At 46.9% G+C, this 21,162-nt stretch overlaps 1 protein-coding gene across 1 annotated transcript; it reads left to right on the forward strand.

The window, feature by feature from the left end:
- Nucleotides 1–26: 26 nt before the first annotated feature.
- Nucleotides 27–8,647, forward strand: ELFN2 (extracellular leucine rich repeat and fibronectin type III domain containing 2). Its single transcript, XM_090142621.1, has one exon. The coding sequence runs from the start codon at nucleotides 429–431 to the stop codon at nucleotides 2,853–2,855; it is 2,427 nt and encodes an 808-aa protein (XP_089998747.1). The 5' UTR covers nucleotides 27–428; the 3' UTR covers nucleotides 2,856–8,647.
- The last annotated feature ends 12,515 nt before the right edge of the window (nucleotides 8,648–21,162 follow it).

The raw sequence follows: 21,162 nt of genomic DNA on the forward strand, positions 1-21,162 counted from the left end.
TTTTGGGGTGGGTTTGGTGTGGGGGGCAGGTGGGTGGGAAGACATTGGAAAAGGCGAGAAAGTTGCTCATGAACATCGAAGATTTGTTCTCCTCTGTCTGAACTTTTGTTTAGAAAAGAAGCACAAGGTAGTTCTCTCCCATACCATTTATCCTTGGTCACAGTTGTTGGGTGTGCTAGAAGTAAATTGCATGTATTCTCCCTGCTCCTTGCTCCTGGCTTGACCCAGAGGGCAAGAAGAAATGATGGTGATGGCACCCAATAGGACTGGAGTGCTCATGCACTTCCATTGCTAAGCCCCTAGTTATTGCCCCTTTCATTTTTCTGTACCTCTTACTTTCCTTTTGCTGTGGTCCTGGAATTTGAATTTTTTGTTGTCTTTTTTTCTTTCTTTTTTTCTTTTTTTACTTTTTACCTTTTTTTGGTCTGATGAAGGCACCACTGAAGACCATGATGTGCCTGGGGTTTTGGGCAGCTGCTCTGCTCTGCTTGTTTTCTCCTGGCACCGTGCGGGGTGACTGCTGGCTGATTGAGGGGGACAAAGGCTATGTGTGGCTGGCCATCTGCAGCCAGAACCAGCCCCCCTATGAAACCATCCCCCAGCACATCAACAGCACGGTGCATGACTTGCGTTTGAACGAGAATAAGCTCAAAGTGGTGCTGTACTCCTCCCTCAACCGCTTCGGCAACTTGACTGATCTGAATCTGACCAAGAACGAGATCTCTTATATTGAGGATGGGGCTTTCATGGGCCAGACAAACCTCCAGGTCTTACAGCTGGGCTACAACAAACTTACGAACCTGACAGAGGGCATGTTGAGGGGCATGGCCCGGCTCCAGTTTCTATTTGTGCAGCACAACCTGATTGAGCTGGTCACCCCTACTGCCTTCTCTGAGTGTCCCAGCCTGATTAGCATTGACCTGTCCTCAAACCGTCTCAGCCGTCTGGAGGGGAACACTTTCACCAGCTTGAGCAATCTTATGGTGTGTGAGCTGGCAGGTAACCCCTTCAACTGTGACTGTAGCCTCTACAGCTTTCTTAACTGGTTGGCGCTCTTCAACAATGTAACCAAGAACTACGACCGGCTCCAGTGTGAAACTCCACGAGAGTTTGCTGGGTACCCGCTCCTGGTACCTCGGCCTCACCACAACCGCAATGCCATCACCATCTTCCAGTCCATGTGCAGAGGTGGCACCATCCCCTCTCTCTCCAGGGTCAACCCCACTCCTTATACCCCTGACTCTCAGCGAGACCTGGATGAGGGCTCAGCCATCAGTCCTGGAGACTTCCTTTCTGTCAAGCCTCCAGCTTCTTCCACCACTGACTCCTCCTTCAGTCCCAGCATCAAGCTCCATGATGTCACCATCACTTCAGCCATCCTGATGGTAACCATCCCCATGCCCTACAGTAAGATGTATGTGTTGGTTCAGTACAACAACAGCTATGTTTCTGACATTGCAACACTGAAGAGCAAGAAGGAATATGTCACTGTCAACAAATTGAAGGCCCACACTGATTACACTTTCTGTGTGGCCTCCATCCGCAACAACAGACGCTATAACCACACTTGCTTGACCTTTGCAACCAGGAGCAAAGGCAGGGAGGACCCTATTTCCAGTACTTCCACCACCACGCACTACATCATGACCACCCTGGGTTGTCTCTTTGGGATGGTCATTGTCTTGGGGGTGGTATACTACTGCCTGCGAAAGCGAAGGATGCAGGAGGAGAAACAGAAGTCCCTCAATGTAAAAAAGACAATCTTAGAAATGCGTTATGGATCAGATATTGATACCAGTACCATGGTCCATCCTTCCCAGAAACTGGGTGAGCCACCAGTCATCCCTGTCTCACGTATGTCCTCTATCCCTTCCATGATTGGGGAGAAGTTGCCCCCACCAAAGTCAATGGAGACTGGGATGGAGACCCCCAAAGTCACCACAAAAGGCAATTACATTGAGGTGCGGACTGGTGGTGGGGATGGGCTCGAACGAACCCCGCGGGATGAGGACCTGAGGGAGCTTGACAATGGGCAAGGCTCAGCTGCTGAGATCTCTACTATTGCCAAGGAGGTAGACAAAGTCAACCAGATCATCAACAACTGCATTGATGCCCTCAAGCTGGACACAGCCTCTTTCCTGGGGGGTGGAACTGGCGTTGACTCAGACATGGCCTTTGAGTGCCAGTCCATACCTGCCGGTTCTTCGGGTGGGCTAGAGCGGCCCAGCTTTCTTTCCCCACCCTACAAGGAAAGCTCCCACCACCCTTTGCAGCGCCAGCTCAGCGCTGATGCTGCTGTGGCCAGAAAGACCTGCAGTGTTTCCTCTAGTGGCTCCATCAAGAGCGCCAAGGTTTTCAGCTTGGATGTGCCTGACCACCCACCGCTGAGCAAATCTGACTCCAAATACATTGAGAAGGGCAGCCCACTCAACAGCCCTTTGGATCGTCTTCCCTTGGTGTCCCCGGGCGCCATCCACCACTTGGAGGTCAAGCCCTCCTACCACTGCAGTGAGCACCGACACTCCTTCCCGGCCCTGTACTATGAGGAAAGCGCAGACACCTTGAGCCAGCGGGTGTCATTCCTCAAGCCGCTCTCCCGCTCGAAGCGAGACTCCACATACTCCCAGCTCTCCCCCAGACACTACTTCTCGGGTTACTCCTCCAGCCCTGAGTACTCATCGGAGAGCACCCACAAGATCTGGGAGCGATTCCGGCCTTACAAGAAGCATCATAGGGAGGAGGTTTACATGGCGGCTGGACATGCCCTGCGGAAGAAAGTTCAGTTTGCCAAGGATGAGGATCTGCATGACATCCTGGATTACTGGAAGGGAGTCTCTGCTCAGCAGAAGCTGTGACTCTTCCCTTCTCTTTCCAAGAAAACAATACAAAACAAGACCCCCTTCCCCAACAACCAGAAAAAAAAAAAAAAAAAAATGCCACTTGACTGTGAAAAATAAACCAACATCAAAATACTCCGACAAATACAAAACTGACAGAATCTTTTCTTAAAGTTTACAACAACAACAGAAAACTCTCTCACACAGACACACACACACACACACACACACAAGCCGAATTGTCTCTACTGTGTTACGGGGACCATTGTTCTGCCTGCAGATGACTGGGAGGAGAGTCCTGCTCTGACACTGTGGTAACAACACTGGAGTGTGTGTAGGTGGGACTGGCCTGGGAGGAGGTGGCAGTGGTGACTGGGGTGAGGCAGGGATGGACACTCACTGGGAATGGAACTGAGCTCTGAATTACTGCTCTTTCTGTTTCTCTTTGCTGATTGAAAGCTGATTTTTCTTTTCAGTGGGAGGGGAGGACTTTGGTTTAGAAAGCTGCTCTGCCCACTTGATATATCTACTTTTCCAAATCTTTCATTACACTAGTTTTCCCCCATTTCCTTTGGCAGTGGAAGCGTTTCTCTCTCACCCCTCACATCCCAAGACAGGTAGGATTTGTTGGAAGAAGCTCTCTCCTTTTCCTTTTCCTCTTCCCTATCCATCTCTGTTAGGGGTCCTTTGCACTTTTTAAATAAATACTGCATGAACTTCCATCCTCCTTGGAAGAAGGAGAGTGTGAAAGACAGGAGGAAGACCTGACATGCAACAGGCTCTGTGCCCATGCAGCTCTCCCCACTTCCCTTCTCCCACCATGTTGGTCGTGAACACCAGTGATTCTGGAGTGACAGGCCTGCTCAGAGCCAGTTATATGTCTATCACTGAAGGGGTATGGCTGTGCTCTTTTGCACATCAAGTCAGTTCCTCAAGGAATGATGGACAAGAAGGTAAGAAGGTCCAGTCTCTCAGAGATGTAAAGGATTCTCATTTCCCCATGAGTGTCAGCAGGTCAGAAGTCCTTCCCATCACACAAACCCATGACCTGGTTAGTAGGTTTGGCACACTCTTCTGCCCCTCTTACTATGAATAAGGAACCTGGAGAGGAGCTAAATAGAACAACTTCTGCACGAAGCTTCTGCAGCTCTTCCCAAGTGACTTGCATCGTGTTGGGAATGGGGTAGAAGAGTATCAGCCATCCTCCTCTCTTGATTCAGGAGGGGTAGAGTAGGTGTATGTGAAGAATAGAATTTCTGATGTTCAGAAATCTACTCCTCACTGAATTAACAGAAAAGCCACAAAGTTTCTCCCGCTTGAATAGCCCATGGGCACTTCAGCATGGGTAGGAGACAGGCTAGAGTGGAGGAAGGAGCACAGAAGAAATGTGAGAACGGGACTGGGACTAGTCCAGTAAGGATAGATTGGAAAAACACCCTTTCTGTGCATTTCATGTGCTAGGATAGGGAAGGTACCAGCGTCTGGATAGCAGTGTTTCTCTGAATACCTAGAGGCCCTCATGAGAGTCAGAGCAACTTATCACTTCCTAAGCCCTTCACCCCCTCACAGTTAGCGGTGACAGACTTCTCATAGGAATTTTTCAATTTCCTGGCAAAAAAAAAGAGTTTCCTTTACTAGGTCCCAGATTCTGACCTTTGGAAAGAAGATCTGCCACAGAGTTAGGAATGAGCCTATTACCCTGTATACTTCATCCTGTTCATGAGCAGCCCAACAAAGCACAATCTTGGCACTCCTTCCTCTACGTTTTCCTTGTCAGGCAGGGGTAGCTGCCTGCAGGCTGCATCTTTATACAGCACATTGGGCCTCCCCTCCATGAGCTGCACATCCCAACTGTTCTTGACAATTGTTCACTCGTATCAGGATGAGAGTGGGAGCCTGTGTTGTGTTGGTCTTTCCCAAGTGCCTATTTCCTTTCTGAGGCACTCTTCAGAATCCTCAATATGTTTGGGGGCCCTGGGAGATGGATGAAGGTTTAGGAGATTCTCTGGGAGCTATTTGTGTGCTGCCTGCAGACAACCATTCCATTATCTGTCAGGTAGTTGCACTGCCAGCTGTGGCAGCTGATTTCAGTGCTACAGGTGATATAGCTTCATCTTCTGAAAGTGAGCAGCAGCAGTAGACAGAGCCTGGTGTGCAAAAATCACTGGAGATCCCCAAGGTCTAAGCCCGTGAAAATCCTTGGGGTCCCTTCCTTGTAGGGATGCTGCTGGCAACAATTCAAAGGCAGTTCCGAATCCTGTTGCCTCAGTCTCCTTCACTGTCAGCCATACCTCCCCTTAGTCAGAGCATCATTTTGCCTTGAGTCCAGAAGTATTCATGGAGTTGACTCCGCTGTGTAAGAGCCAGAGAAACCCCAAAGGGGTACGTGTGTTTGTATGTGTTCAGAATGATGAAATACATCTCTGCTGCCAAGTGTCCCTCCATGCTGGGACAGCACAGCAAACCAAAACAGGTCAATGCTGTGAGAAGGTGCACAGGCACAGCAGAGACCTCTCCAGCTATCACACAGAGCAGGCCCAGCAGTCTTCCAGCCTGGCAATGATCCAAGCAGGAAAGGCTAATAACTGGGGCACAGAATTGGACAGGAAAAGGAGGATGACAGACACAGGGGGATGGAGTCCTGTTCCTCTCCCCACCTCTTCCCTCCCTGTGCTTCTTCTCTCCTGTATGGTCTTGTAATAAGTTCTGCTCAGTCTATTATATTAGGGGGAAGACTTAAAAAAACTGCAATGGTTTCTGCTCTCTCCCCACATCACCTTAGCAAGGTAGAAAAGAAAGGTCAGGAATACAACTGTCATCAGGCCCTTCTTTTGTCTATGGTGGGGGTAAGGCTGGGTAGGGGGGGAAAAGCCATTTCTCTCCCCACTGTAGCACCCGTTCCAAGCCAGTGGATGAAGTTTGCACAAGATGGACTGTTCTGTGGGAGGAAGAGGGCAAGAAAGGGGAACAAAGTGTCCTGCCTTCCTTCCTCCTTCCTTCTTCCTTGTCCTGCTCCCTTCCCAGGGATGAGGGCTTGCAAAGTGATGCCTGCCCTTTTGGAGTAAGGCAGATTTAACGTTCTATTTGCATGATGATTTTACTGTATTTTTCTGAGCAAACATCTGTTGTGTATGTGCCAGTTTGTTGGAATTTAACTTCCTCCCCAAAGTCTCTCCCATCCTCATCCCCATTTTTCCTGCTCCTTTCCATCATCCCTGATATAATTTTATGAGAGACTCCTACAAGTTTGAGAGGGAATGCACCCCAAAGAGAGCCCAACCTAATGAACCCCACAAAAATCTTCCACTCCTTTTTCCAGTGTCCACTCCCCTTGCCCCAAATGCGGTCTCTTAGCTGCTTTTCAGGGTTGTGTGTGTGAAGGGGAATGTGTTATATGCCAAAGTCCTGCTCTTCCAAGTGCTCATCACTTCTCCTAATTATTTAGAAATAGGAGAGAGGCCCATCAAGATAGATCTCATAAGAGAAATGGTTACTAACATCCCCCTGCCCTGGTTTCACCTTCCCCAGATCTACAGGCAAGGCCATTCTTGGGGGAGCCAGGAGTGCCTCAACTGCAGGGAAATGTGATACAGGAAGAACTTGATTTGGAGCTGGTTGCAATCACTATAAGACCCACTACCACCTTCCTCTTACTGACTGCAGATGGCTTTGCATTAGGCCTATCCTATCCCTTTCCTGTGGGTGGCCCTAGCAGACAGCATGGCATGATGACACCTGTAAGACCTTCACAGTGGAAAGAGGTCCCAAGAGAATGCCCAGAACTTCTAAGCCCTCTACAGCTTGGTTTTGGTGATAGCTCCTCATCCTTGCGTTCTTTCAGGGCAAAGTAGATCCATGGGGCAGAACAAGGACTATCCCCCTTCACACATTATTTCTGTGTTGGTGACTACTGACAGGGAACAATGCAGTTTTAGTTCACCTCATTGGAAAGAGTGCAGAATGCAAAATGAGAGGGAGTTCTGATCTGCCCTCTCCTCAAAAATAGGCTGAGAGGGAGTTGAGTTGGATTGCTGAATCCAGAAGAGTAAAAGCAAGACCCTAGGTATGGTGTTGGTTTCCTGTGGGGCAGAGCCCTTCCCCACACCTGTAGGTGATAACTGACCCAGCTCATCCTCCTGTGCCACATTCCCACTCCCCACTCTTCCATGCTGAATAAATCCCTCCTGAGGCAGGTGTGAAATATTCATGACTGACAAATGAAGATTTATGTCGGGCTGAGGAGGCCTCTGTGTGTTTGCAATGCTAATCAGCCTGTCTTCCTGGAGGAGGTTCTGCCAGGCAGGCTTGGGGGAAGGAGGGGGAGATATGCATGAGGGAAGCAGGAAAGGGAACTGAGGAAGGGAGAGGAGGGGCAGGGATGAGGATGATCTATACTGGAGAGATGGAGGGATGGGGAGGGAGAAAGTAGGAAACAGGTAGAGGGAGATGAAGAGGGACAGGCTGGAAGGAAGAGGGGAAAGATAGCTATACAGGAAAGAATGGGATATAAAGGGTGAAAGGGCTGAGTGCAGGGGTGGAGACTCTCTGAGAAGAAGTGGGAAGTAGTCAGCAGTGCCTGAAGAGAAAAGCTGGATGGGCTTCATGATGAGCTGTGGCCCCTCTCCATAGGGCAGAGCTCAGCATTACAGGGCAGACAGCTGCCATGTGGGCAGGAGCTGCTGGAGCCAGGGCCCCGAAAGCAAATTTGCCATGCTTCTTGCTCATCAGAAAGCTCGACTGCATCTGGAAGCACACACAGCCACTGGGAACCTGGAGAAAAGTCCTCTTCCACCACCACCACCTCCTTCAGCTGCACACAAGAGGAGCCTCGAGGTGCCGTCCTCTCACTGGAGCCAGTCTGCTGAACGTCCCACCACCTGAGCACCCTCAGGGTGGATTTGAGTGGGAAGGACACTGAATACCACCCTTCACTGGGCCATTGGGGCTCTCCCATAGGGCTGGAGGAGCCTGCCCCACTTCATCTGCCCCCTGAAGGCAGATGTTTTGGGGTGTCCCCAAGGGGCAGATGGGGTGTCTGTTGTTCCCCCTTCCCACCCACACACACGTACCCTGTCCCTCCAGCCGCTTTGGCCTTGTACTAAGAGGGGCTCTCTTGGTCTGCCTCCCCTTTTCTTCCCCTGCCTTGAGCCACAGTGAGCTGTCTCTATACCTCTCCCCACGAAGGCAGCTCTCAACCCATTCCTCTTCAACCCTTCTCCCCTTTCCCCATCTCATGGGTCCCCTTCCGTCTGCCCCATCCCCATGCGTTTGGCTTGGCCTTTGCCTCTCCGTTACCACCACCGCCACTGTGAGGCCTTGCTCTTTGGCGGCCCGCTCCCACCGCCCATTGTCCCCTGTCCCTGGGGAGAAGGGGCTGGCTGGGTCAGGCGAGGTCCACCAGGGCTGGTACCACTGGTCCATCCACAAGCACAGCTATCGGGGCGAGGGGATGGGAAGGGGTGGGTGGCTGCCAGGAGAAGAGCTGGGGAGGTTTCCCCTTGAATGTAAAGAAGGGCCTCGGAGGCAGCTGCTGGGACTGGCTCCTTGTGTCCTCTTCGGTATTCCTCTTTCCACAACAGCCCTGTGACCCCCTGGTTGTGTATGGACACATTTGAGTTGGAGTTATGTTGTTTTCTTATGTTCTTTCTTTCTTTTTTTTTTTTTTCCTTAGCTTTCGGATTCCTCTTTCTTTTCTTTCTCTCTTTCTCTCTCTCTCTCTCTCTCTTTCTCTTTTTTAATTTTCCTGTTTTGAAAACGAATGGCACGAAATTATTTTTCCTCAACTCGGAGATTCCTGTATGGAGAAATTCAATTTCTATATTTGCAATAAATTTCTTATTTAAAAAAAAGAAAAAAAGAAAAAAACAACAAAAAACAACAACAAAAAAAACAACAACAAAAAAGTGAAAAGCTGCTTCTGAGTCTGTTTGTCTCAGCTTTGTTTTGCACAAGAGGTGATATGGATTGGGAGGGAATGGGGAGAAACCAAAAAAGCTGGGTGAGATGGTAGGAGAAGGATTCTGGATTCTCCCAGGCACTCAGTGCCCATCTGCTCCTCACTAACGCACTGTTTCTCTGACCTTAGATGTTGACTTATTCATAGAATCATAGAGTCATTTGAGTTGGAAAGCATCCTTAAAAGTCATCTGGTCTAACTCCCCTGCATTGAACAGGGACACCTACTGATAGATCAGAGTGCTCAGAGCCTTTCCAGCCTGACCTTGGGTGTCTCTAGGGTTGGGGCAATCTGTGCTAGTACCTCACCACCCTTTCTGTAAAAAACAATCTTTTTGTCCAATCTAAATCTTCCTTCTTTTAATTTGAAACCATTTCCCCTTGTCCTGTCCTAACAGACCCTGATAAAAGAGTCTGTCCCCTTCTTTCTTATTGCCCCCCTTTTGGTACTGAAAGGCTGCTCCCACGTCTACAGGTCTCCCCGGAGCTATGTCCCATCCCAGGCATGCATAAGCCACTGCCTGTGTGTAGGATAGTGCTTCTTCACCCATAGTCTGCACAAGATCTTCAATTGGTGGCAAGAGGCATTCTCCACCCAAGTCCCAGAGCTGTCAGGAGAAAGGCTCCTGAAATCAGGTAATTTGTCTGTAGGTAGTGGCTGAGCAATCTGTAGACTAATCTACAACCACATACACTGATCTCAGCTCTTCCTAAGCATCAATATTTCAAGGCAAGAATGCAGCCAGCAGATCTGTGTGTATTGGTGTGCATTTATACAGATAATTAGGCCAATTTGTGCATGGTGACATAGCAGCCATTCTCATAAATATCTTATCTCTTCCTCACCTCCTGATTTTTTCTCCAAGAGTGGTATTGCTGCTTGGCACAGAAGTTATCATCTTTTGCCACTGCACATTCTTCTTTGATCAGAAAAGTCTAACTGTGGCTTCTGGGGTTCCTTTGTGGAGGCAGCTGCTGCGACTTGCTGTAACAGCCTCTCTTCCTAGAGCAGAAAGTGGCAGGAATAAGCAGTCTTGGGGGGTAGGGGGTGAATATGAACACAGCAGTGACTTTCAGCTCCTGGATATATATGCCACAGTAGCTGGCAACTCTTATTAATGCTTGAATTGATTTTAGAGCAGCCTAGGGCAGCTGCTACTACATGCAGATGCTTCACAGTCTGATATGTTCTTCCTTGGTCCTGGGAAGAATGACTGAGCGTGGGAAGGAATGGCATTGGGCTGTGCATCTCTGGGGGATGGAAAATGGTGCATAACAAAGAGGAGCTCTGATGGGGTTTATCAGAGCTCTGTGTACTTTGTGGAAAGCTGGATCATCGGGTCAAAGTAATATTCTTGGCATCTGCATCTCTGCAGTGCAGGGCTATGTGCTGTCGGAGACAGGGAATCTTAAATCTTGAGAGGAATTAATGCAGAAATTTTAAACAGGTATAATCTCATCAGTAGAGTGCCCCCATGCTGTTTATTTTTTTGCTAAATTCAATTTTGTCTCCACAGTCCTTGCATTTCAACTGGGTGCTCTGCCACAGGGAGGACAAAGGACAAGATGTATTTGCAGATGCTATCTAGGGGGAACAGAAAGCTTTGGGAAGGAAAGACTGTCAGGGCTGGGGTAGTCACATATGTCCTGAAGCCAGGTGGAGACCATTGGACTGGGAGCACATTGAAGGACTGTAGAATCATAGAATCATAGCATTAAAGAATTAGTAAGGTTGGAAAAGACCACTAAGATCATCAAGTTCAACCATCAACCCATCACCATCACACCCACTAAACCACATCCCTCTGTACCATGAGGAAAGAGGCCAGCAGTTCTGGTACTTAAAAAGCCTTTGGCTGATTCCAGTCATACCCTGGGATTCTTCTGCTCTGTACAGGGCTGTAATTGTTGGTTCATGATGATTTGGTGTTTTGTGCTTCATCCATGCTGTCTTGGTTCTTCATCATCCCCACTTACCAAGAAATCACTGCTGCAGCAAAAGAAAAACTAACTTAGTGATGGAGACTTTAGCTAGAAATCATATAGGACAGCTAAGACCTCAGCAAAAGATACAGGAGTGAAGGGTTAAGGAGGATAGAAGGAGCACTTGCATACACAAAGCTCACTTACATATTTATAACAGTGCTCCATTCCCTAACTTCCCAACTATCAAACAAAGGTCTGTGTCCTCCCTTCCCTCACTGAGCTCCCTAGGACAGTCTGTCTCTCACTTCATGGTTACATGATGCATCTTGCAATGGGATTGCCATGCTGGTCAGGGCCTGGTATTTAGCACAAGTCTTCAAAGGGAGAAGTCACGTCACAGAAAGTGAGTTTAAGGAGCTGTACTGATGACTCTTGCTAAGCAAGGCAGAAGTAAGCAGGGGCCCAGCCAACGCTACTGTGGAAAATGGATCAAAAGCCTCATCACTTTTTAAATAAGAAACACTTAAATAAAGAAAAGCGTTCAGCTCCATCTCTCTGTATATGTCACCAGAAAGGGCATCATTAAGAATTCATTGCAACTTCTGCACCCAATTTTCCGGCCTAGTGCCTTGTCCTGCTTGTCTTGCTCCAGCTCCAAAGATGGTGAGTGTGCTGCCATGAGTATCAAGGGACAAACAGGACCTGAATAACAAGATGGAGCCTGAAGAAAGGCCGAGGGATGCTGAGGACCTCTGATCTGAAGTGACTGAAAGAGGGAGAAGCACAGTCATGCAAGGACCATGAGGAAGAGCCAGAGTTGCCCACAGACCTGTGAGTAAATAGACAAAGACCAACCGATGCTGCTGACTGTCTCCTGATCACACAAACTGGGACATTTCCTTAGACTTTGTTCTTTCCTTACCTGAATCTCTGGAGTTTATCCAGAGATGACTTTAAGGGTGTGACTGGGGCTTCCCAACAGCTTGGAATGGTCCATGCACTATCTGACCAAGATCTTGAGCTGCAGGACAGTGATAAAGCTGCCCAATGAAAATAGGCAAACTAAGAAAAACAATGCCATGAAGTGAATTCCTCAGGGCAAGGAGCTGCTAAGCCTATCAGTTTAAAGCTGTAAAGGCTGAAGAGGCTGTATCTGATGTATATGATTACCTTCAGTGAAGTGAAATGTCTATTTATTCCTATAATATCCTGTCTGAAGAAAAAGAACTTCATTCAGGGCTCTGCTCAGATCAGACATTTGTTCAGAAGATACATGAGATCCCAGCTAACCATCAGCTCCTAGTAAGATGGGCCAAGACCCATTGCCCCCATTTCCCTATAGTGCATTTTCTCTCTCTGTCTTTTGTCACCATCATTCACCAAGCTTCCTGCCTGTGACACCTGTTTCTCCTTCTCTCTGCTTCTCAAGTGGCAGCCAGGGAGATAATTGGTATTTTTGACACTGTTTGTTAAGTACTTTGTGGCAGGAGCTGCTGGGATGAAGTGGCAAATTAGATAATTAAGGTTAATGAAAGGCTTTCCAGGACAATGTTACCATACTCCATGAGGATGGTGTACTCCTTTCAGGGCCACTGCAGTGAATGGCCCCATTGGGGCAGAGGGGAGAAGTAGGGAGCTGCCAGTAGCATCAATGGTGGCAGCCAGGAAAAGGGCAGTCCTGCTTCTTAGTGACACTGCAGGTTTAGGAGTGGAGCAAGCTGCAGGGAACTGAGTTGGTGGATACTAACTGGGCAACATCTGTAGAAACTAAGGTTTGAGTGACTTTCACAAGGCTCTGAATAGTACTTGGATACCCACAACTGCCAGGTGATAATTCTGCACTGTCATGCATGTTCTGCTTCTGTAAGAAAGGGGTCATGGACCCTCCCTGCTCCTCTGAGAAGACCTGGCTCCCTGTGACAGAGGATCACTACATTGCTGCCAAGTTACCCTGTTGTGACACTTCTGGTAATGGCCTTGGTTGTACAGTTGGGAAGGCAGGTGTGGGCCACTTCTATCCTATTGCCATACCATCAGAATCAGGAAAGTGGCAATCCCTCAGAGTTCCCTGGGAAGTACTTCTTGGAGGGATCAGGCATCTCTCCCCTCAGAATGTCACCAGGTCTCTCCTGGTTCCTCACTGAATGCTTTCAACTGTAATCAATTTCTTACATGCTTTGATCCAAAAGACAACTTACTGCAGTACCTGGACGCCATTCACAGGCTAGAATTTCTTCACAATGAGCACAATATGGAGGAAATCCAATAGATTTGGGCAGAGGCATCACCTCAGAAATGACTGAAGCAGAGAAAGTACCATGCTATTCTTGCAACTAGGAGTCAGACTCAGCATCTATTGACTATAGCAAAGGGAAAAGAAGAATTTGACTCAACACATAATAGCTCAGAGAGTAGCTTCAGAGGGCAGAGAAAGAAAATCTCAGTGTCTTCCTCAGACTCTTGAGTAGCAGTGCTCTATTAAACAAACAATATCTCTGCATAGAGCAAGCACAGGCTTAATCCCATGTGATTCTAGTATTTTTAGCAACTTGCTTGTGGATAGGCTAACCAGGAGTTTTTCTTGCTTCATTTGCAGGAGCCCTGAAGCCAGACTCCAAGTTTCCAGCAGTGACCACTAAGTAGGATGGCATGAATGTAACCTAATGTACTATTCCAAAGGCTGAATTAGGCCAGCACAAAAGTATAACTAGTCCATTATCTTGTCTTGCACAGAGAGAAGGAACTGAGGCTTAGGTTATTAGAGAACAGGGCAAATATGTGGTTGCACTTTCTTAATAAACTGTTCAGTTAGTTATACTCAAGTCAGAGATATCACATATTTGAATGTGCAATGTCTATTTTTTTTTCTTTTCTTTCTGTGAATCTGTCCAGTTGGTGTTGTAATGAGATGTCTGGGACTCTTTAAACTACTGAAAGACCAGATTGGGGAAAATAAAGAAAGGAAGGCTCATTTATTGTTCTTGCCCAGCCAGCCTGCCCTGGACACCATCAGAGATTAGGACAGATGTACCTTCACAGTGATCTTATATATCCATTCTTCTACATTTCTGCATACCTTATTCAACATCAGACAGCCTTGTGCTACCCATGTCTACCCAGAGAGGCTGCAGCAGCAGTCTGAAATTCCAGATAACTCTTAGCCTGATGTTAAGATCATCTGACAGACCTGATGGGAAAACAGCTGCATCTGAAGCTTTCCAGCATTGCAGCAGTGAGACTCATGGTTTCAGAACAAAGCTTCTGCAGCTGCTGTTGATGGTTCTCCCAGTATACAGAGAGTACCTGAATAAAACTAAGGCTTGCAACTATTTGGCATAGACTGAAAGGACAAGTGGAATGTTCAGGTAGAAAGCAAACTTAAATATACACAGCAGCAATCAAATGAATAGGAGACAGAACTTCATGCATCTTGGCTTCTCATCAAATAAAGTCAGAACAGTCCCAGAGAACTGGTTGTCTTATGCACCAGTCTGCACAGTTACCTCTCCCAGGTCCATGCCAGGTGTTGTGACCAAAGCCAGGTATGTCAGAGCAGGTGAGAGAGAGGAAGTCATTGCATTGCACTGGAGCAATGGAATCCTCCTAGCAGTAAAATTTCCATCGTGATAAGAATGCTGATGTCAGCAATTGCTGACAATGAAATACTGGAGTGTGGGGTGGAGTGAGATACAAAGAAATCACTGGTGAAAATAGACAAGGAAGAAGCTGAAACATATGTCTCCATGACTTAAATCACTTTGGTTTTAAGCCAAGAAGGTTTCTGTGGAATTGATCCTAGGAGATGAAGATCTACAATAGATGTGCTAATGACCTTATTTGCAGTCAGCTTCTCATTCTTTGAGCAGATGGTAGGTATGCTCTGTATTATTTGCACATGGGACACAGATCTGAATTTCTCTGAGTAAGCCTCCAGGTGTGTTCTCCATTACTGTTCGGAACCTTACAAGCAAAATTGTACAGAAGCATTTAAGTGGCAAAAGGAAGACTTGGTATTTTATGGGCTCACTGCTGAATGTGGAAGATGTCCTGGTGATAGAGGACATGGAAATGGCTAAGGTACCAAATGCCTTTCCATCTCAGTCTTTACTAGAAAGACTGGCCTCCAAAAATTCCAGGCCCTGGACTCCAGGGGGAAACATTTTGCAAGGAAGATATAACTTTGGTGTAGGAGAATCAGGTTAGAGGATATTTAAGCAAGTGTGCATAAGTCTACAGGCCTTGATAGGAGACAGCCAGGGGTGCTAAACAATCTTTAAACAATCACAGTGATTAGGAGAAGTGCTTGAGGACTGGAGGAAAGCAAACATTACTCCTTTCTTCAAGAAAGGCAAGAAGGAGAACCCAGGGAACTGCAGGTCACTCATCCTCACCTCAATCCCTATGAAGATGATGGAGCAGCTTGTTCTGGGGAGCATTTCCAGGTACATGAAGGACAAAAACGGGCCACAAAGATGATGAAGGAACTTGAGTACCTCTCCTATGGCTGCTCATCCTACAGAGCAGATTTGGGCATGTTCTCATTTGTGTGTATAAATACCTGAAGGGAGGGTGCAAAGAGGATGGAGCCAGGTTCTTTTCAGTGGTGTCCCATGACAGGTCAAGAGGCAGTGGGTACAAACTGGAACACAAGACGTTCTGTCTGGACATTGGGAAACACAGTGAGAGTGACAGAGCACTGGAACTGTTGCTCAGAGATATTGGAGATACTAAAAAATGACATGGTTCTGGGTAGCCTGCTCTTGGTGACCCTGCTTTAGCTGTGGGCTTAGAAACAAAGACCTCCAGAGGGTCCTTCCAATCTCAACTGTTCTGTGAAAATAAGGGATAATATATACTCAAATGTCATCTGTATCTTTAGTAGCGAAACTATCATAGCATTGTCTGGGTGATACTTTTGATGTTATGGAAATTATAAGTCTACATGAAGTCATAAGGAGGTTCATGCCAGCTAGGAAGGTTTGAACTGAAATTTCTCTGTCTTTTTAGAGACGTGTGCCTTAAAAAGGGTTGACGCTGCTTTGAGGATTCCATGCATTTCTGATTCCTGTCAAGTTGGAACAATGATTTGTTGGTAGTGTAATGCTTGTAGATGGAGATAAATGTTTGTTGTTTTTCTTGGACAAGCCAAACTAAATGTAAAAATGGTCAAGCTCTTCCTTGGGCCTGGTGCATTTATTTCCTCCAGACTTGTTTGTGTTCATGACATACTGCCCATGTCTTTCTAACTATACCATAGCTATTCCTTCTCTACAAACCTTACCAATCTTACAGTCTTCAAACATTACACTCAGAACAGCTCTCCTGTTAAAATATAAATTTTTATTTTCACAGAGGGCAGTCTGTAAAAACAATAACATACCCTACATTGATTAGTGAGCTGGAAGGAAAAGAAAGCAGAAGATTAAGGAATTGTTTTGATGATCCATTTGAACATGGGTACTCTTTGTTATAATCAACACCAGGAATGAAGAAGAGGATTCTCTCTTCTACCAGACAGTTGAGCTGCAGTTCAACAGTCTTTCAGAGTTGATCTTTGCTACGTGCCGTTTGTTTTCACATTAGGTTTGCCTGGCATTCAAGCTGAATCATGTGAACCTGCCATATGCTGTGACCATCACTTTCTGATAGATAACACAGCCAAGTGGACCAGGCTGCAAAGCAAAATCCTTGCGCAAGTGAAGGCATGCCTAGTGAATGCTAAGAACTAAAATATGTTTCTTGCTAAGCTATAAGAGTTCATGTTGCTCCTTGAGGGCAGAGAACTGACTACTAAATGAAGAAACTACTAGTAATAAAATGAAAAGATGATGGACTGACAGTTGGACTAGATCATCTTAGTGGTCTTTTCAAACCTTTATGATTCTATGATTCCATACACATTAGCAGAGAGTGAGATACTTCGAACAGAGGGAATAAGGCAGAGCCTTGCTCCCTGAAACTCCCACCAATGCCAGAAGGAGAATGAAGCAGTAGGAAAAACGTTTATGCAAGTATGGGTGTGAGGGATAGAGACAGTATGTGTGAGACACTGTGAGGGAGAAGGATCCTATACAATGTGTGAGAGACATATATCCTGTATCCTTTGTGTTTGTGTTAGAGATGTTTGTGTGGGAGACAGACTGTGTGAGAAAGCCTGAGACAGTGACAGCAAGCATGAGAGAGGGAGAACAAGAGGCAGACAGAAGGAGAGAGGTGAGCTGAAGTGGAGCCTGTTGAACACCTCTGCCTAGAAGGCCACTGTGGGGGCAAGGAGCTGTTGTGGGAAATCACATTTCAGATGGAGACAGGGAGTACTAACTAAGAGCCAAATGGCACTGCTGACAAAGATGAGGTTGGGAATTATTGTACGTGGTGCTCAGGATATTGAGGGCTACTCTTTCAGTTCTAAGCCCAGAAATACATCCCACCTGAACTTGTTTATTGCAGTGACTAGCAGAAAAATGATCCTTACATTCTCTGTCTCATGAGACACCTCAGACTCTTGGGGTCAGGCAGAAAGCAGGGGAGAAAGAGGAGATGAAAGGAAGGATCTAACATATATCAGTGATTTCTGGAAATCTTAGAATTGGGCATTTATTTAGCACTATGTTTTTCTCCTGAGGCACTCCTGCATTCAGACACTTGCTCTTGAGCCTCTGAGTGTAGCTGTCTTCCTTGGACCACTCATCAATGTGGAGGGAGAAGAATGGTAGCCATTTGATGCAGCCTGTGGAACATGTTAGTGGTGTGCTGGCCGCTGTGTTCACCTTCCAGCCCAGTTCTTCCCCGGTGTATAATGATGCAAAGACAGCAGTTCTCAAGGACTCAGAAGCAAAAGAAAGAGGGAAGATGATGGACAGAGGTCACGCTCAGATCACAGCTCTGGTCCCTCTTTCTCTGCCAGTGCTGACAGTTCCTGGAGGTTTAAAAATTCAAGCCTGGTGCTCAGGGACTTGTTCATTTTGGTCAGGGCTCAGTGACGGATCCTTTCTAAACACTGCAAGGGCAAGGGAAACTTCAACATGGTGACACAATGTGGGCTTTTACAGTGCTCGTGGCAACAACCCTCCACGCTGGAATGGCTGTCCTCAGAAGAGAGGAAAATCTAGAGTAAAGGCATCCCAGCAAAGCTATGTAGATGGCAGACAGCGTCTTTGCGGTAAGATGTCAGGGACACAAAGGGTGAGATTATGGTTCCCAGGTCCTTTTCTGGTACCCTGAAATATTTGCCCAGGTCTGGCAAATGCCATACAAGACCTGGGGGAGATATTCAGGAGAACCTAAAGACAGGTAGGTGACTTTGCACTGCGCACCATTTTTTGGGCCTCTGACTCACTCCTTGACTAACATCATTGATGTGAGCCCTCTAAACCAGGCACAGGACAGCATCAGCATTGCAGATTTTCAGAGGTATCACATGACATCATCCAGAAAAGCTGCTTAAAGCCTGGATGATGTCATCACTGCAAAGTCTTGGTGCAGAGCTGATGAGCCTGTTCTTTCCTGAGGACAGAACAAGTCTTCCCAACGCTTTTCATCTAGTCCTAAAGTCGCATTTATCATTGTACAGCAATAACATGAGGTGACAACATGATGTGGCTATCAGGACTGGTTGGAAATAAGGTTTGTGAGCTGTATCTTTGATTTGAGTCTGTGATGACACATGCAAAGGCCCTGGCCTGTGCCAGGGGCATCTTCTATGTCGCCCACGTGCAGGACTTCTGAATACCATATGTCCCAGGCGCATGAGCACTTGCAAGCCACATCCAGCCTATGGGGTTTAGGTCTCCCAACACTGTTATAGAAAAAACAAAACGAGGTCATATGTGGCAGGCTATTAGAATGAGCTATCTAAGGAACAGAAAGATAAAATGCTTTGAATCTACATAAAGAGATGGCAAGAAGCAACTTTTAATAAAAGGTGATGATATCACCTATGTGAGCCTCCAGAGACACAGAATAATGTCACTGACTTGTGCAGCAGTCAATTGCAAGGTCTGACCCAGAAACTAAAGACTGGTGAACCACTTGAGCACATTGTAATGCCCAGCTGACCACTGCGAATAAGTAGGATGTCCCTACAGGCACTAATGAACACTTGTTATGATTACTGAATCAGAGCTAGCTGGGGAATTTGAGCTCATGCCTTTTCATTGTACTGCAGGGCAAGTGTCTGAATGCAGTTACCAGCAGGAGTGCCTCAGGAGAGACATGGTGTTAGAGAAATGCCTGGTTCTAAGCCTTGCAGAAATCACTTATCTATGTTGCATTCATGGAGCTGTACCTCACACCAGGGGAGCCAGATGTCCCTCGGTTATACCTCCCCCATACAAACACTCATGTTGCTGCTGTTCACAGAGAAAAGGAGTCTTTCCTCATCCCTGCTCCCATGAGAGAGAGGAATAGTGTCCCAGGTTGAGCCGTGGGTTAATTGAGCTGGGCTGAGATTTTGATGAACTTTTAGGGATGTGCAGCTGGGTCCCTGGAGTGAAAGTTTGCCTAAATGAAATGTATCTGTATTCAACCCTGCGTAGCATGCATATGTGCACAAATAGGTGAGGTGATGCCCTTCCAACCCCAGCACTCACCCTGGGGTGTTTGCTGTAGTAGCTGCCCTTTACAGCAGCTCCTCTCCTCAGAGCCAAAACGTGAGTCATGGCCCTGCATGCTGCCGCTATGCACTCACTTTCTGGTGCCTTGCTCCACTGCTTTGCTTTCAGCCCAATGCCTCCTCCTAGGTCACATTCCCATGCCCGTGACCTCCATCAGTGTTACCTGTCCGTCCCTATCAGTTTCTGAGAACTGACACAACAAACTGACAGGCACAAGCTAGCTCTGATGGGAGGGAGAAGAGAGTCTCCACTGCTCTCTCATCAAGAGGCCTCTCTAAAACCATGCTAATGAGATTCTCCTTGGGGCCTCTGTCAGCTCTGCCTTTCTTTGCAGACTCCTTTGACAGACGGATGTCAGTTCAGGGAGAGCTGTTTCATGTTCTTTGTCTTAATGAAACTGATCCTTGGACAGGAGCTGCCTCTTCTGCCTCTAGGCACCTGTGGTCTAGCAGTGTTGGGCTGCTCCGTGCTTTGTCATCCTGGCTCCTAATTAGTGGCTGGCTCCTGCTGCCACTGAAGTCAACAGGGAAAACATCTCTCTGGCTTCAGTGGAGCAGGAGGTGGTGGATGGAGAAGTCTGCGGAACAGAAAGGGTCTGGCTGAGATCTTACAATTCCCTCCAAATTGACTCTAAACAGTCCTTTTTCTCTCTTTGCTAATCCAAACTACAGGGATAGATACATAGGCAACTATGTATCCCTGTGGACATGTTGTGCTTACACACGTCCATGAGGGAGAGAGGGAGAGCAGAGGTACCCCCACACCACTGACTTGGGGCTAGCTAAGTGCTGGGAAAAGATGAAAGTCTGGGACAGACCAGCAGAATGGGATGGAGTGCTCAAGGAGAACAGAGACAGATGGAGGAGAAAAACAAACATGAAGATACTCTCTGTGCTCCAGGAAGCAGTCATGTCCCTGTCTTTAGAAACCCTTGAGCAAGCTCACACTTTGATAGCTCTCAGTCCCTGCCAGCAGCACATATTTTTATTTGGTAAACAAACACTTACTTTACAGATTCAACTGAAATCTTCGGCTGTTATTAGCAAATATGGGAAAATAAAAATGACCTGAGATATGCAGGAGGTCAGAATAAATCAGAGGCCCCAAATTTTATGCTAGGATTGATGTGATAAAAGGTACAAGGAGTAGTACACATTCAATGGTTTCAGATTGGATATTAGAGAAAAAATTCTTAGAAAAAATTGCGCTGCGGTGGCACAGGCTGCCCAGGGAGGTGGTGGAGTCACCATCGCTGAGGTGTTCCAGAACCGTGTGGATGTGGCAGTGAGGTACATGGTCAGTGGGCATGGTGGGGGTGGGCTGGTGGTTGAACCAGGTGATCTTAGAGGTCTTTTCCAACCTTAATGACTCTACGATTCCATGATGGCAGGTGTCATTACTGGCACCAGTAGTTCACAACTCTTCACTGAGCACAGACCTTTTGGATGTATCTGGAATCCCACTGGTGGGAGACGTGGTAAGATGAGAAGATGTACATTACAGGATCCCTGCCCTAGGCTTATGCCCTGAGACTGTGTTGCATCTTTTACAGGCAAGCTGTTGGCTGAAGTTCAGTCTCCTTTCTGTTGTTTTCCATTAAGGAGACAAATAAATGATGGATCTAGAAAGTTTTCTAGAGATAACTTCTCTTTCTAAAGGAAACACCAACTGCTGCTTTGATTAGGCAAAATCTACATGCCAGTTTCTTTGCGTAGAGCTCCAAGCCCTTGTTATCCACAGTGATGCCCAAAAGACTTTCTTCAGTGCTTTTTCACTGCATGCCTTTCATCTCTTCCTTTTATAAGTCTGCATTTCCACTGCTTTATTTAATC

The sequence above is a fragment of the Phasianus colchicus genome, chromosome 1, assembly GCF_987193195.1.
Source record: "Phasianus colchicus chromosome 1, bPhaCol1.hap1.1, whole genome shotgun sequence".
In the NCBI taxonomy this organism is placed as follows: domain Eukaryota; kingdom Metazoa; phylum Chordata; class Aves; order Galliformes; family Phasianidae; genus Phasianus; species Phasianus colchicus.

Bases quoted from the DNA above. Each gene is read 5' to 3' on its own strand.
- ELFN2 (XM_090142621.1), top strand. From the start codon at position 429: ATGAAGGCACCACTGAAGACCATGATGTGCCTGGGGTTTTGGGCAGCT.